Here is a 14,746-nt window from a genome sequence, read left to right as displayed (position 1 = left end):
TGCGGATGCACTATGAGTTGGTGGGGATCAGGTCAGATCAAATCTTTACAAATCCCTACATTGTGATTGATTGAATATGAGCAGCTTACATGGGTAAAAAGGACATTTTTAGAAAGAAAAAATTATTATTTTAATCCGTTAAGTATGCCTAATTTTAATTTTAATTCGATAATTATGTCCATTTTTATTTAGGTACAGTAATTTTAATTTTAATTCGATAATTATGTCCATTTTTATTTAGGTATAGTAACTTACGAAATTGTTTACTTTTAATCCTCTGTCTGATTTTCGAACAATTTTACCCCTAAACATGTTATTGTGTTTGAGTTTCGTACTTGTCAGAAAATAATAAATACTGAGATAATTAAAAATGAGGGTAAGGTATTTTATATATATATAAATCGGCAGAAAGATTGTTATTCATAAATATATTGGAGGAGGAGTTTCTGCACGCTTTACAATTCCTCCTGTCACATATGTTTGCCTCCAATAGAAGCAAACAGATCAACAGAGTTTGCCCTTCCGGCACCTGAGAGCACCAGCCCACCGTGTGAGCTTTCCCACGAACGATCCTGGTCTGTACTTGATCAAATTCTGACCTTCCAGTGGATTCGCCTTGTTCTGTGATAGTGGTGGCCCTGATTCTCTGAAGTATGCTCCGTTCTTGAACAGATCGCCTTCCGATCGCCATTGCCATTTCATCCACTCCTCCTTTGTGGCGTAATCTCTCTTCGTCACCTCCTTCGTGTACGGGTAGTTTGAGGCTCTGAACCTGTTGCCCTGGCTGACGATGGTCGGGTGCGCGCTTCCGCCGATGGCGTACAGCTCCCACTGCTGGTAATCGTTGTTCACCACATGGGCGAAACCCCATCGTACTCTTGGCATCCTCTGGATCAGCCCTTTTCCGAACTTGTTGAACGCCACCGTCACTTGCATGATCGCGTCTTTGGAGTTGCTGTCGTGTGCGCCCAGGAGCATCACGTCGTTGTGCCTGTTGAACTTGCAGTTGGAGATGGTGATGGCCGTGGAACCTTCAATCACGTCGATTAGCCCGTCGGTTGCTTTAGACAGGGAGCAATGGTCGATCCATACGTGGTTTGAACTGTAAATGCTGATGGCATCACCGTCGGCCTGCGTACGTAGGCCGATATGCGTCATCGTGTCCCTGATCATTCCACCCGAGGTGGGAACAATGTTGTGAACCCAAATGTTATGGATTATAACGTTGTGCACAAATTGAATAGTAATTCCCGCCCCATACGCAATATGGACCAGTACGCCCCTTCCATCAATCGTCTTATCACTAGTCATAAGCAGCTCGTTCTTGAGCTTAATCACCATGCTGTGCTTGAAGATGATCCACAAGGGCTCAGTCTGGAGGACGGCATGGCGAAGAGTTCCAGGCTTAGGGAGGTCCATGTCGTCATCGGATGGATCATCCACGACGTAGTACTTCCCATCTTTCCCACCAGAGGTGGTGTGCCCGAACCCTCTTGCGCAATCAGCCAACTTCTTCCTGTTCTTATCCCAGTCAGGGTCACACCTCCAGCAACGATCAATGGGGTTCTCAGCCTTGCAATCATCTTCCTTCATGTCCCTCCTCTGCTCAGCGAATAAGTAGGATTCACCGGTGAGATTAAGAGGGTTCGGATTGTAGGCCTTGAGGGACTCCTGGTAGGACTCGGCAGCCCTCCTGCGCAGATCCTCATCAAATTCGGCGATCTTGGCGAAAGCTTTCGGCAGAGTGGCAGAAAGCGGGAACAGGATGAAGAACAAGAGGAGCGATGAAAATCGATAAAGATTGAGCGCCATTGATGATTCGGGTTCTTGGTGCTCTCGCTCCTGTTTATTTGCTGTATAAGATTGGTACTCTTCTTGGGGGGTAAATCACTGGGATTATGAACCCCAGTGATTCCAGATATGTTGGAATATATATTATATATATATGTAAAGAGGGAAGAGTACCGCAGGAGTGATTTTTCCACAAGGGAGGAAGAAGGTATTTATACATCTCCAAGGCTGTTCATGTTCAGGAATTATAGCAACTGCAGCGCGCAATGTGAGGGTTACCTCAAACTCATCCCCAAATATGCAACACACATCCATAACTAAATATCTAAATAACAGGATTTAATTTGCATTAATTGTTAATTTAAGTTTTTAAATTATACATTTTATTAATTAGTTTCAATAAAATATTAAGAATCCCATTTTTATATTAAATAATAAGGACATTTTCATTATAAAAGAATTAGTTTATATTATGAGAGGCTATTTTATTACGTTTTATAATTTAAAAATGTAAGTGCCCTTCACGCACAATTTAGGTGTATTTAGACCTTTTATATATATTAATTAAGTTGTAAATCTCTATCATGAACTTCAATTAATTTATGGATATTTTCCAACACATTAAAGTTTTTAAATAATGAATTCCTAAAAATATATAAGTTGTGGTTGGAGAAAAATGTAATTTTAATATTTTATAGTTGTGTGATTTATGGGATAGCATTTTTTGCTTTGCACACATTTATTTTCATATTTAGTATAATAATTTTAACTTTTGGCACTTTTTATTTGTTTTTTAGGCAATTTGACTGAAAATTTGTATGTGATTTTCACATTGCATAATTAAATTACAATTTCAGTCTTATAACTTATATGCGGTCGACATTTTTGGTCTTGTGCAAATCATACGCAATTTTTCTCATTAAATTAGTTGAAAAATTATTGAGATTACCAAAATTTTAAATTTACGGGATTAAATTATAAAAATCAATTCATGTAGGACTCAAAATGCGAACGTGTAAATATATAACATTGGTATTATATATATCATTTGTATTAAATGTTAATTTCACTTTAAAAATTATCTTATCAGTTCTAATAAAGAATTGAGGATTTCATTTTGTTATTAACTTTAAGATAATTTTTTCTCTGATGAGTTTAGTTTTCTCAGATTCATTTAAATTTAATCTCTGAACATTTTTTTTATAAATATATAATAATAACTAAAATAGTATCAAATATTAAGATAAATAGAAGACTGTTAGCAATTAGCACCTTACACGTAAAAGTGATCTTTATGTTAAAAAGAATAAAACACGTTTTTAATCTGTCTATCAAAGAATCAATCCGCTGTATCTTTAATGTTGTTAATTTATTTGGTATGTAAATTTTTATTCATACCTTTATGAATTTGCTTATGACTTTAATTGAGAACTATAAAATTATAAATATAAAAAAAATTATTAAAATCGTCGCAACTTGTCTAGCTCAATCAGACTGCAAAGTGCGGGTTCATAATTGTGGAGTAGTTAAAATTATGAAGAATTGCGAATATTGAATTTGGTCGAAAAATTAATTAAATTGACCTAACCTATACCAAATAGTACTAGAAGAAATATCACATTAGCCAAGATTAAAAATAAATGATCATAGTAAATAGTCATAGCCCACGACTACGACTACGACCACGGCCATACAATTCATGTGTTGTAGTTTTTACCGGTGTAGCTAAAAAAATTAAAACATTGATAAAAAGGTTCGTCGAAATCTCTATTGTATATCACGTCTCAATTATAGAATTATTTTATAATAGTTGAATTTGTAAAAGAAAAATCTCTTGAAAGAGTAGTTAACAAAATTAAAGTGAAATTCCTTTAAAATTGCAAAGTAATGCGTATCAAACATCTGAGTATGTTTGAAAAATTGTCAGAATGGCAATGGCATCCAATAAAATTATTTAAAAGTCGTTATTGTATGAGAAGCGACTAATAGTAGTAATGGACAAACAGCACCAAACATCTTCAGAATCCAATCCCTAAACCCCCCACCCCAAATTGTCCATCAGTTTGTTCTGGAATTTGGACCCACTCCCAATTCAAACCGAGTGAGCTCCGTGTGTGTGTACCAGCGGTTCTAGGCGAACCGGTCCAACACTTTGTAACACCAGAGAAGAACTTCGACGTAGTTCTGGAGAGGATCTCGCACTTCGACTCGTAAGTCAACTTTTCGGATTGTCTAGTGTGTGATGTTGTGTTTTCGCATTCTAGTTGCTGGATCTTCGCTTCTGTTTAATTTAATTGTTGCTGAATTATGGCAGCTTTCTGCTTCTTTTGTTATCTTTGTTTTCTTCAGTTGTTTTTGCTTGAATTATGATAGGTGTCTTCTGAGTGGTTAAGATCAGCAGCGAACCTGCGATTTTTGGTGTCCAATGCCTTAACTTGTGCGATTCAGGATGTGATGATAGTTTTTTGTTACTGTTTTTGAGAATGTCCTGAATCATAGGACAGATTTGCGCTTTTTGGATAGTCTATCGCAGTTGCTGTTTCTTGCAGAGCATGAATGATCGGAAATTTAGGAAACTGATCGAATTAGAATTTTACCCGGGACTGAAATGATTGAAGTACTTGTGAACTTATTGGATCGGTTTTCTATTGGTTGTTTCTGTATTATGTTTTACTCTCTCAATAACTGTTTAAAGCTAATATACTGTTTCGTTTGATCCTGATCTCCGTAGAATTTCAACACAGTAGAAAAGTTCAAAAAAAGTTATTAGTAACATAATTGAGGGGACGAGATTGAGTTTTGAATGGCCAAAGGATTATCTCAGACTGCCATTAACTAAGTTGTAGTTCGCACAGGGGTTTCCGTTTCGTAGTTCAGTTGTCCACAGTTGAATGGCTGGTGATGACGAGAAGTCCTTATTAATAGGACTATTGACTCCCACGAGTCAAAGTGATTGTAAGTCTCATCCTAAGAGGAGAAGATTTCGGCGATGTAGAAGTGCTCCTTTAGCTGAATTTGTTCCTGGTGAAATTAATGGCAAGGATGAGGCACAGTCACCTCCACGTTCAGAATCCTTTTTAGATAGCATTCATCCCAGTTTCAGAAGGGTGATCATCTATTTAATTTTCTACTTGGCTATTGGTACCATTTGCTTTTACTTTGTCATGGATGAGATCAAGGGAGAGAAAACAGATGGGGTTCTTGATTCTGTTTACTTTTGCATTGTGACCATGACTACTGTTGGATACGGAGACCTAGTGCCTAGTAGTACGGCTACAAAACTTCTTGCTTGTGCTTTTGTCTTCTCGGGGATGGCTCTGGTTGGCCTAACGCTAAGCAAAGGAGCCGACTACCTTGTGGAAAAGCAGGAAATATTGCTTATTAAGGCATTGCATATGCAGGAAAAACTTGGCCCAACTGAAATTCTCCAAGAGATGGAAACCAACAAAGTTCGATATAAGTGTTTTATGATGATGGGCCTTCTTGTACTGCTCTTTGCAGGTGGGACAGTCTTTCTAGCTACAGTTGAGAAATTGAACCTTGTTGATGCATTCTACTGTGTTTGCTCAACCATCACGACTTTGGGTTATGGAGATAAAAGCTTCTCGACAAAGGCTGGACGTGTTTTTGCAGTATTTTGGATTTTGACAAGCACTATTTGTTTGGCTCAGTTCTTGTGTTATATTGCTGAGCTTAACACTGAGAGCAGACAGAAAGCAGTTGTCGAATATGTTCTTACCAAGAAAATGACAAATGTGGATTTGGAGGCAGCTGATATCGATGCCGATGGGAATGTTGGGTCAGTTATTTATGACCTAATCAACATTATGACACATCCATTCTTAATTATTTTCTTAATAGCTCTGTTTCTCGAGATTAATCTTGATTATCTTGCAACAGGGCTGCTGAATTCATTATATATAAACTGAAAGAGATGGGGAAGATCAATCAAGAAGATATCTCACTTCTGCTGGAAGAGTTTGAAAACCTTGATGTCGATCAATCTGGAACGTTGTCCACCTGCGACTTGATGCTCGCACAATCAGGTCCGATGAGACCCTGATTCCGTGCGTTTTAACTCTCATCTGTAAGTTATCAATCTTTCTCCTATATTTGTGTATTTAATGAGTTTGTTGGGGAAAACGTGTAACTTTACTTGCTTCCACCTCAGATGTCATTTGGGATTTAAGAGACTGAGGATTTTCACGCTCATGAGGCTGACTCTTACGTGCATCTGTTGTGCTTTGTACCTATATTCATGTTTTTTGGAGTGGCTATAGAACTTTGATCCCGTAAAACCTGTGAATGAATGGGTCCCAAAACCTCTGTGATATATGCAACACGACTATATTAAGCAAAAGCATTACTCAACTCCTTTGAAGTACTGTAACTTTTTCGTATGGGTTAGAGAAATTTGATGCCTGTATCCAATTGCCGGCCTATTAATCTTGATCAACATCATGGGCCAAGCCCATCAAATATAACCCAGCACAGCTACAAGGCCCCAATGCCTAGGACCTTTGCTTCCAAGACTCTCAGTGTTGTGGTTACCGAGAAGATCTTTGTAGGATGGTGGTTTTACGATGGTATTGGAACTTGAAATGTACCCTTTTGTTGTATTTTAAGGGATGGATTTGTACTATAAAGAATTAACAATGTCATATCAATAACACATCATAAAATATTCCGTGTGTTATCTGATATACATAATAATTGAAGGTTATATATATATATATATGTGTGTGTGTGTGTAGCAGTTTGGTGATTTGAGCATATAAGTTAGGGATTCTTTTTCTCCGATAAAATCTTTGCCAAACGTTTTTGGGTTTTGAAAAATAAGACGCAAAAAAGAAGATCAAAGAAAGGGGGGATCCGCAATTACTAGTCATATGATGGATGATAAGGAATTTTCAGAGATGATTGGTGGTTATCAGAATTAGTGAATCTCACCGTCTTGGCTCTGTCTCATCTGCATAATCCAAATCCAATCAATAATTCCACAATCTGAAAATGAATTCAAATTTGAAAAGCAAAAAATGTTTAGGCAAAAGCATCAATTAATTCCATGAAAGTGATCATCATCTGATTATTCCAGGCTATAATTCCATTCTACAAAATAGGGTTAACACACAAAAAAAGAAAACGTCAAGAGTAATTTACAAAAGCGTTACTCGGCTTTGACGCTTTCCTCTTCCGCTGCTGCCTCTACTTCTCCGGTTGCCGGTTCGCCGGCAACGAATTCCAACAACCCTTCCCCGGCTTTCTCGCCGGGAGATTCGACCGACAGTGGAGAAATCCGGTCAAAAACAACGACGGCGACCAGAAACAGTGCTGTAGAAACGAGGAGCGGCCAGAAGTACTTCAATATGTCGAGAAAACGAGGCGCTAGATAGCAAACAGAGATGATTAAGAAACTGAAAGCAAAAGTCGCGAGAATGTGGAACTTGAACTTGAGAAGCTTTTCCGTGATTTCCATGGCCGACCTCGGAGAACTCTCTCTCTCTGTCTCTCTCTGTTTTGCAAGCTATGAGGGAAGTGAATATTTACAGTCCGTGTTGCTGATTTGGTTCACGTTTTTCTTTTTTATGATTTGAGGAAGAAGTTGAAAGGGCAATTTCCCCAAATGCCCATTGCCTTTTTTCCCAACATACTTTCATAAAACTATAAATTTGACGTCGAAAATTATTAAATAAGAAAGAAAATAGAATCACTATATTTCATAATCTTTATTTAGAGTCGTAAATTGTATTAGAAACATAATTTTTTAAAAAAATTACTCACAAACAATCACACATGCAATCGGAAAAATTACACAAGACAAGATGAAAATTATTATACAACCAAACGTTATCTATGGATAACAACGAAGTGATTTTGCCGAAAATTGAATACCTGTACCGTCAAGAAAAATTTGGACCTTAGACCCATCGAGTTCGACACAATAGACTTCATTAATTTTTTAAAATATAATATTTATATATATATATATATTATACTAGCGTAACTTCATAAATATGAGAGGAAAATATTGTTGAAAATAAATTTTTTTATAATTATATGTGCATGTTTTAAGCATCGAAATATTAAATATTTTAGAATATATCTTATATATATACATTTAAAATGTTTATAAACTCTTTATATTATTACTTTAATTTATAACATATTAACTTTATGTATTACGTGTAAGTATAAATATATTATACATAATTTTTTATATTTGTATAAAAATATTTTATATGAGTATATATAAAATATACAAAAAATATTTAAAAAAATTGAAACAGATCCCAGTCCATACAACTAAAACACAAGACTCGTCATGAGACCTGCCTAAAGGTTCAAAACCCACCTCAATCGGGACGGGTCCGGATTTGGGTCGGAACCATTGTCAGATTTAATTTTTGATTGATCTAAAATGAAAATCTATTTTTTATTTACAATTCTAAAATAAAATACTTATTTTTTATTTACTATTTACCTTTTTCAAGAAAAAAGTGAATTGGAAATGATATAAGGCATTGACCTTAACTTGCTAATGTTGATGCTTTTTATATCAAAAGAAATGATTCATATGAAATAGCTTGATTTGAAAACTTAGGACTAGGACATGTGTGCCAATCATTTTACTTTTAATTTAAATTAACTATTTGCTGACTATGATATATATTTATTATGTAATTTACGTATAATTTATAAAAAATAAAATTACCTGAATAGTTATATTTAATTATGAATATTTTTTGTTGTTTGAAAAATGACTGATATTCATGATATTTGATAAAATTATGTAATTGATGTATGGAGCTCGGAATTGCAACATTTATTCCTATTGTATTTAAAAAAAGAAAAGAAAAAATGGCAAAGTGTATGAAATAATCTGAAAATTTGTCCAATTAGTTCGTAAAAAGAATATTTAAAAAAAATAAATAAAAATTATATTTTATAATCCATGAAGATGTTTTGGTTGGTGTGGTCATAATAAATGGATGAAAATCTAACAAAAACTAATGGATTGGATTAATTTTTGGACTGTCGTCAAAATTAGGATATGGAATTTCTCATGAGATATATTTGTAAATATACTAAATTTTAGAAGAACATGTACTTGTAATATGACTGATTCGACATAAGTGGACTAAAGTAAGTAAATTTTTCCATAAGTAAAAAAAAAAAAAAAAACATATTCTTTAAGTTCATTTTAATTTTTTTATTAAAACTATAAATTATTTGAATTTAAATTGATTTTGAGAAACTTATGGGAAGTCTGAAGATGAGAATTTGATGAAGGGATGACAGGTCATTGACTGCAAAATCGATACTGGGCTGGAAAATAGCCAAATATTGGTTGTCAGGTGTCGGCTACTTTTTTGTTTAAGCAAATAGCTTTTAGTGAAAAACCCTGTTAGTCTTGGCCCATTCTCCGTACTAAAATTCACGCCATCCCAAGCATTTGGAGAAAATCAAATCATAGCACGTTCAATTCAAATTTTATTATTGCTGAGCTAGTTTGAAATCGATTCGTTACACGTTAAAATAAATATAATTTTTTTTATAAGTAAATCGAATCAATTATATAGTAAATATATATTTATAATGTAATTTAATGTTTCTTTTTAATTATATACCAATTATATAATAAATATATTATACTTAACGTATAATTTATTCGAATTTGATTAAACTTTTCGTGTTAGCTTTATATTGGATGAGTAATTCTAACCCAAACCCTAGAAAATCTAAGAGTAAATATATTTATCACGTGATTAGTTCGAATTTGTCCTCATTTGACTCGGACAAAAAAGTTTTACCTCATCGAAGTCGGTTAAATTTGTAATATAATTTGAAAAATTAAACTTCACAATGTCATCAAAGCGAGAAACTGTAGAGCAGCGCTCCAGATAATTGCAAGAGAGTTGTTATTGACAAAATACATAGACTTGAAGCTGTGTATATTTTCAAGTTACTCAAATGTACGAGTGAGATGAGATCTTATTGGAGTAACAACAGACGCAAGAAGCGAGAGAGAAAAGAGAAAAGAAAAAAAGGGAGAAGAAAACTATTGAACAGATCTTAAGAACCTAATGCAGGTGCCTCCTCTCAAATTGCGACTCATGACAATGAGGATCAAGCCATTCCCTAGGAGAACTCTTCGATGCAATCACGGGCATTTTACCGCCACCCACAAGCTCCCTTAAATTATCCACCTTATTCTCTCGCCCAGTTCCACTGTATCGTCTATCAGCTTCCTTAAGTTTCTGCTTAAACCTCTGCTTGCGGCTAGAAGAGTTATGCTCTTGCTGTTTTGCTTGAGATGGAGGAGCACCGTGGGGTCCCAGATATATGTTCTCTTCTTTTCTTGCCTGCCAAAACATGACATCAGTTATTGAGATCCATTTCAACCACATGAACTGAAAGCTAATAAGTGTCACGAGATAAAAAAATTCAGCTTCTAATATAGAGATTATCATACTACCTTAACTTCGGACGGCTTAGAATCATCTGCTCTTGGAGAATCAGTTCTATTTTGTTCTGGGTCTTCAATTCCCAAGCTTGGAATTACAAATCCATCAGTGTCTAGCAAAACAAACCAAAATGCAAGTACACAGGGTATTAGCATTTGCATAAAGACCAAAAGTGTACATTAGATAGCATAAGTCGTGATGAAACAACTATATACAGACCAAAACAGTACATTTACTTTATTTCATTATTAACCAGTCAAAAGCATTCGCTAACCATACTAAGATAGGTATGTTTTTACTGTAGCTGGTGGAGGCCACTCAAATGGGAACATTACTACAAAAAGTCAATCTGCACGTCGTTGCTTGCATGGGCCCCTTCATGGTGCTGGAACATTTATAAGGAAGCAGTTAAAACATCAAATTGAGTACATCCGTTTTGCAACCATTTAGATGATAATTAAGATCAATCAGAATCCAGGAAGATGGCCCCACCAACAGAAAGATTTGGAATTCACATGTAGTAAATCTTCAATTCGTGTTTTCCAAAAGTGAACTGTGTATCAAGAATTTAAGTAAAGTGCAATAAGCAGAGTACAAAAAGGGATTTTAGTTGCATTTATCATATTGATGAGAGGTTTACTGCGTGCATATACTGGAAAATTTTCACGGATGTATATCAATTCAGATGAACTATTATTATAGTCTTTCATATGCATCCTTAGTTTTACCATATTTCTTACATCTGAGAGATGCGCTGGTAATTTTTTGTAGTAAAGTTGGGGAAGAAAATGCTTTGGTACAAATAGGCAAGCTTAAGCAAACAGATTTATCAATTTATGTTGCTTTGATATTACACACATCATTCAACACTTAACCAATAGTTCAAGCCCCTGAAAAGCCTCAACTATATATCATCATCGCCAACCTTTCCAGTAAATCAAATCTAACATAGAGGTCACATTTCTAGATATATATATTCGATCATATTACTCTCATCATCCAAAGGCTCATGAACACCACATAAGCAAATAGCATATCATGTTTATAAACATAGCAAACAGAAACATCAATGAAAAACAGTAAACGAAATCCATAACATCAAAAAATAAAAGAATCAGAATTCTATTCGGCAGCACAAAATTGGAGCTCCAGAATTGAAATTCCTGAAGAATCAATTCAAATGTTAAAATTGTCCTAATTTCACAACCGACGCCCAAATTTGATATTGTCAACTATAATCTTCACATATATACTGCTTCAATCTCCACTGAACAAAAGTGACAAGGATCCTAAATCACAAAGGCGACCCCAACCAACGAACATAAGTAAGCAGCAAATCAATCTTCAGAACACAGAACAGCAATAAACCCCGGAAGAAAAAACAGCAAATTTTCTAATTAAATTGAAACAAAATAGGGAAAATGCGAAAATACCCCACTCATCCTCTTCAACGGAAGGAGTGGTCTGCACTGGAGAAGGTTCCATGTGATGCTTCTGATCATCGATTTCCGATTCCCACCGATACAATCCGCCTCAATCCACCAACCGCAAATCACAGGTCGCCCCAATCAATTGAAGCAAAGTTCAGAACTTCAATGGATGATATAAAGAGTGTAGAAATCGAACCTCTGATTTGAGAAAGAAAGGAAAAAGGTGAAAAGCAAAACCCTAACACTATGATAAAATCTTTTTCTATTCGGCCATTTGTCTATAAACGTGGCGGCTCAAAAGCGCTCCTTCCTTAATCACGAGGATGCCCTTTCCCCGAATCTTCACTCAGAAATTGCTATTCCCTTTTTTACTTTATATCCCGATAAAGATTATATTCTCTTCTATATTTTGATACGTAGGCTCTAGGAATGACAACGGAACGAGTTTGAATTGAATACAAACGAATTCAAAACCCGTTGTAAAAACACAAAAATTAAGTGCTTTTTTAAATTATAGTTTAAATTTAATTAGATAAAAATATGAATCTGTGAGCTCTAAGTTGCTGAAGAATATGTTTATTGCTTTTAAGGTATTTTTGTAAATAAATTAAGCTTGTTTACGACTCTTTTTCTCTTTTACGAGCTGTAACACTATTTATAAATATTGTGCACACTCTTTTCTATTTTTCGAGTACACTAAGATAAGCAAGTGCAAGTTTTGGGCGAATCAAGTAGTTTTTCTAGAACATGCAATATCTGGTGATGGGGTATAAGGTGAAGACCATTATGAAATCAAGAGTGCTGAAGAATGCAACCGAAGTTCGAAGTTTCTTAGGGATAGCTGAGCATCTAGGAGTGTTGACAGCTTCTTTATAATTTATCAACCCTTTAACAAAATTTTGGGGTAGTATTCCACTGGACCAAACAACGTCCACTTAAGCAACTTTTACAGATAAATTGGTACTATACCAATTGTTTTACCAAACATTTTCAAATGAATTTTTTTTATATAATTATAATTATTGTTTCAAAATACCACTACTTACCCATTCCCCCCCCCCAAAAAAAAAATAAATAAATAAATAAATATTTTTGTAAAAGAATAGTATTTTACAAATATTCTACTTAGTTTCAAGAAAACACAAATTCAAACCCACCCCGAACCCGCTTATCTATGCTCCAATCATCGCCACTCTATACAAGTTACAAATCCCTCTGCAATGATACAAGCTAGAGTCTTTAACGGCTAATAAGAATTGGAACATACGCTCCTTTTATGCCCATTTTCAAAATACATAAACACAATCCTAAACACGCATATAAGTTATCACTATCCAAACACAAATTTAGCTCTACTATTTTCTTCTCTTGATTGGGAAGGTACTATTGGGGTTTTCGATTTAGATGATGTGCAATAGACACGTGAAGTCTCAAGTCTCTCAAATTAGGAGTGATCACGATGTAATTTCGATTTTTTCCTAAATTATTTTCAAATTGAATTGTCTTGCAGTTTTGCAAAAATAATTTATCAAAATGTTACTTTTAAATCAAATTTAAAAGTGCAGTTGACCCGATTTCGTGCAATTTTAATACGATTTTAACACTTATAACAAATAACATAGATCCTGGCAAAAAGAAAAAAGATATATTGTTAAAACTCTTTAATTGATAAAAGTAACAAAGCATTAGGGTATTTGAAGGTCAAATACATAATAATTTAATTAAAAACATTAGAAACCTTAATTTATACAAATCAAAGTGATAAAAATAAAAATAAAATATTTAATTATTCATATTGATTTAAATTTAATGAAAAAATCATTTCAAATTAGTTTTTACAAATGTTATCTTTTACTAAATTTTTTACATTAAAAAAAGACAGAAAAGTAAAGAAGAACTTGTCCGGAGAAGTTTGAATATGAGCTTTCATGATATATATTTAGCCGTTGTTTCAGTATTAGGCCAAATCAAATCAATAAATATAATGCGGTTTTACTCTGAATTTAAAATTATAATTTGCTCAATAAATTATAATAAACGATTTAACTTAGTTTGATTCTGAAAGTTTTAATAATTTTAAAGTTTTTTTAATCACTCGTGGCTTAAACGACAAGTGATGCACGAATGATATCTTAATCTAACAGTAAATATTGATAGAAATATCCTCCAAACAGTGCTATGACAGGGGGAATTTATTAAAAAAATGCAAAAAAAAAAAAAAAAGTTAGTAAAGTAGGGTGAAATTGGATGTGTTAGAAAAGTAAGTGACACCGTGATGCCACAATTTTTTATTTAAAAAAAACAAATTCTTTGTGTCACCGCGGATGCCAACGGCGGTGACATTATTTTTCAAAAAAAAAAAAAAATTAATGTGTCACCGCGGTTGAAAACCGCGGTGACAATCTTTTTTTTTTTAAAAAAAATATATATTTCACGACGAATTGTTGTCAACTTCTCGTTAAAATTTCGGCACCATTATGACGAGTTGTCAACCATCAAATATACCGTTCGACTCCCCTTGATGAAACGAACATTTCCCCACAAACAATTTCAAGTTTTATCAATCGTAAATAATGAATTTTTAGCACGAACACCGCACCTTTCGACCGTCGATTCGCCGCCACCGGAGCGACCCATGATCACGAACCACTGCCACTGGACTCGCCTTGACCTAAAGGTTCTAACGAGACCAACCTAGTTTAATTTTATTAAATATTTGTTAAGATATGAAAATTTGAAGTTTTTCCGCCAAAAATTTGCGCTGAATCTGTTTGCTGCCATTTCTCCACCGTCAGGACGAATCACAGATTAAGACCATAGCCGTTCGAATCGTGTCATCCAGACGATTCCAACAAGATCAATCTTGCTCAATTTTATCAAGTATTTGTTTGTTCAATTTTTAAAATAGTTATAATTTTATTAAATTCTATTTAATTAATTAATAATCTATTTATAAATAATTAAATAATTAATAATACTATTTATAATTAATTAATAATACTATTTATAATTAATTAATAATACTATTTATAATTAATTAATAATACTATTTATAATTAA

At 34.2% G+C, this 14,746-nt stretch overlaps 3 protein-coding genes across 7 annotated transcripts; 1 reads left to right on the top strand and 2 right to left on the bottom strand.

Moving 5' to 3' along the window:
• Window positions 362-1,980, bottom strand: LOC105176604 (pectate lyase-like). The gene has a single exon (XM_011099472.2). The coding sequence runs from the start codon at window positions 1,810-1,812 to the stop codon at window positions 505-507; it is 1,308 nt and encodes a 435-aa protein (XP_011097774.1). The 5' UTR covers window positions 1,813-1,980; the 3' UTR covers window positions 362-504.
• On the top strand, window positions 3,810-6,487 carry LOC105176603 (two-pore potassium channel 1). 5 transcript variants are annotated; one of them, XM_011099470.2, is made up of 4 exons: window positions 3,810-4,001; window positions 4,647-5,590; window positions 5,692-5,878; window positions 5,963-6,487. In XM_011099470.2, exons 2-3 carry the CDS (start codon window positions 4,683-4,685, stop codon window positions 5,852-5,854), a joined length of 1,071 nt encoding a protein of 356 aa, XP_011097772.1. In that variant the 5' UTR covers window positions 3,810-4,001; window positions 4,647-4,682; the 3' UTR covers window positions 5,855-5,878; window positions 5,963-6,487. The 5 variants fall into 5 exon arrangements, with proteins under 5 accessions (XP_011097772.1, XP_011097773.1, XP_011097771.1 ...); XM_011099471.2 differs by having other exon boundaries at window positions 4,638-5,590; XM_011099469.2 differs by having other exon boundaries at window positions 4,523-5,590.
• LOC105176602 lies at window positions 9,666-11,945 on the bottom strand. Its single transcript, XM_011099467.2, has 3 exons — window positions 11,690-11,945; window positions 10,268-10,368; window positions 9,666-10,154 (listed from the first exon to the last, which is right to left on the bottom strand). Exons 1-3 carry the CDS (start codon window positions 11,739-11,741, stop codon window positions 9,873-9,875), a joined length of 435 nt encoding a protein of 144 aa, XP_011097769.1. The 5' UTR covers window positions 11,742-11,945; the 3' UTR covers window positions 9,666-9,872.

This window comes from Sesamum indicum, linkage group LG14, assembly GCF_000512975.1.
Source record: "Sesamum indicum cultivar Zhongzhi No. 13 linkage group LG14, S_indicum_v1.0, whole genome shotgun sequence".
NCBI classification, from domain to species: domain Eukaryota; kingdom Viridiplantae; phylum Streptophyta; class Magnoliopsida; order Lamiales; family Pedaliaceae; genus Sesamum; species Sesamum indicum.
Note: the sequence above shows the minus strand (reverse complement) of the source record. Positions and strands in the feature narration are given on the sequence as shown.

Bases quoted from the DNA above. Each gene is read 5' to 3' on its own strand.
- LOC105176603 (XM_011099470.2), top strand. From the start codon at position 4,683: ATGGCTGGTGATGACGAGAAGTCCTTATTAATAGGACTATTGACTCCC. The intron at 5,591-5,691 runs GTCAGTTATTTA...ATCTTGCAACAG, and splicing joins GATGCCGATGGGAATGTTGG to GGCTGCTGAATTCATTATAT.
- LOC105176604 (XM_011099472.2), bottom strand. From the start codon at position 1,812: ATGGCGCTCAATCTTTATCGATTTTCATCGCTCCTCTTGTTCTTCATC.
- LOC105176602 (XM_011099467.2), bottom strand. From the start codon at position 11,741: ATGGAACCTTCTCCAGTGCAGACCACTCCTTCCGTTGAAGAGGATGAG. The intron at 10,369-11,689 runs GTATTTTCGCAT...TTGTTTTGCTAG, and splicing joins CGTTGAAGAGGATGAGTGGG to ACACTGATGGATTTGTAATT. The intron at 10,155-10,267 runs GTAGTATGATAA...ATGTTTTGGCAG, and splicing joins CTAAGCCGTCCGAAGTTAAG to GCAAGAAAAGAAGAGAACAT.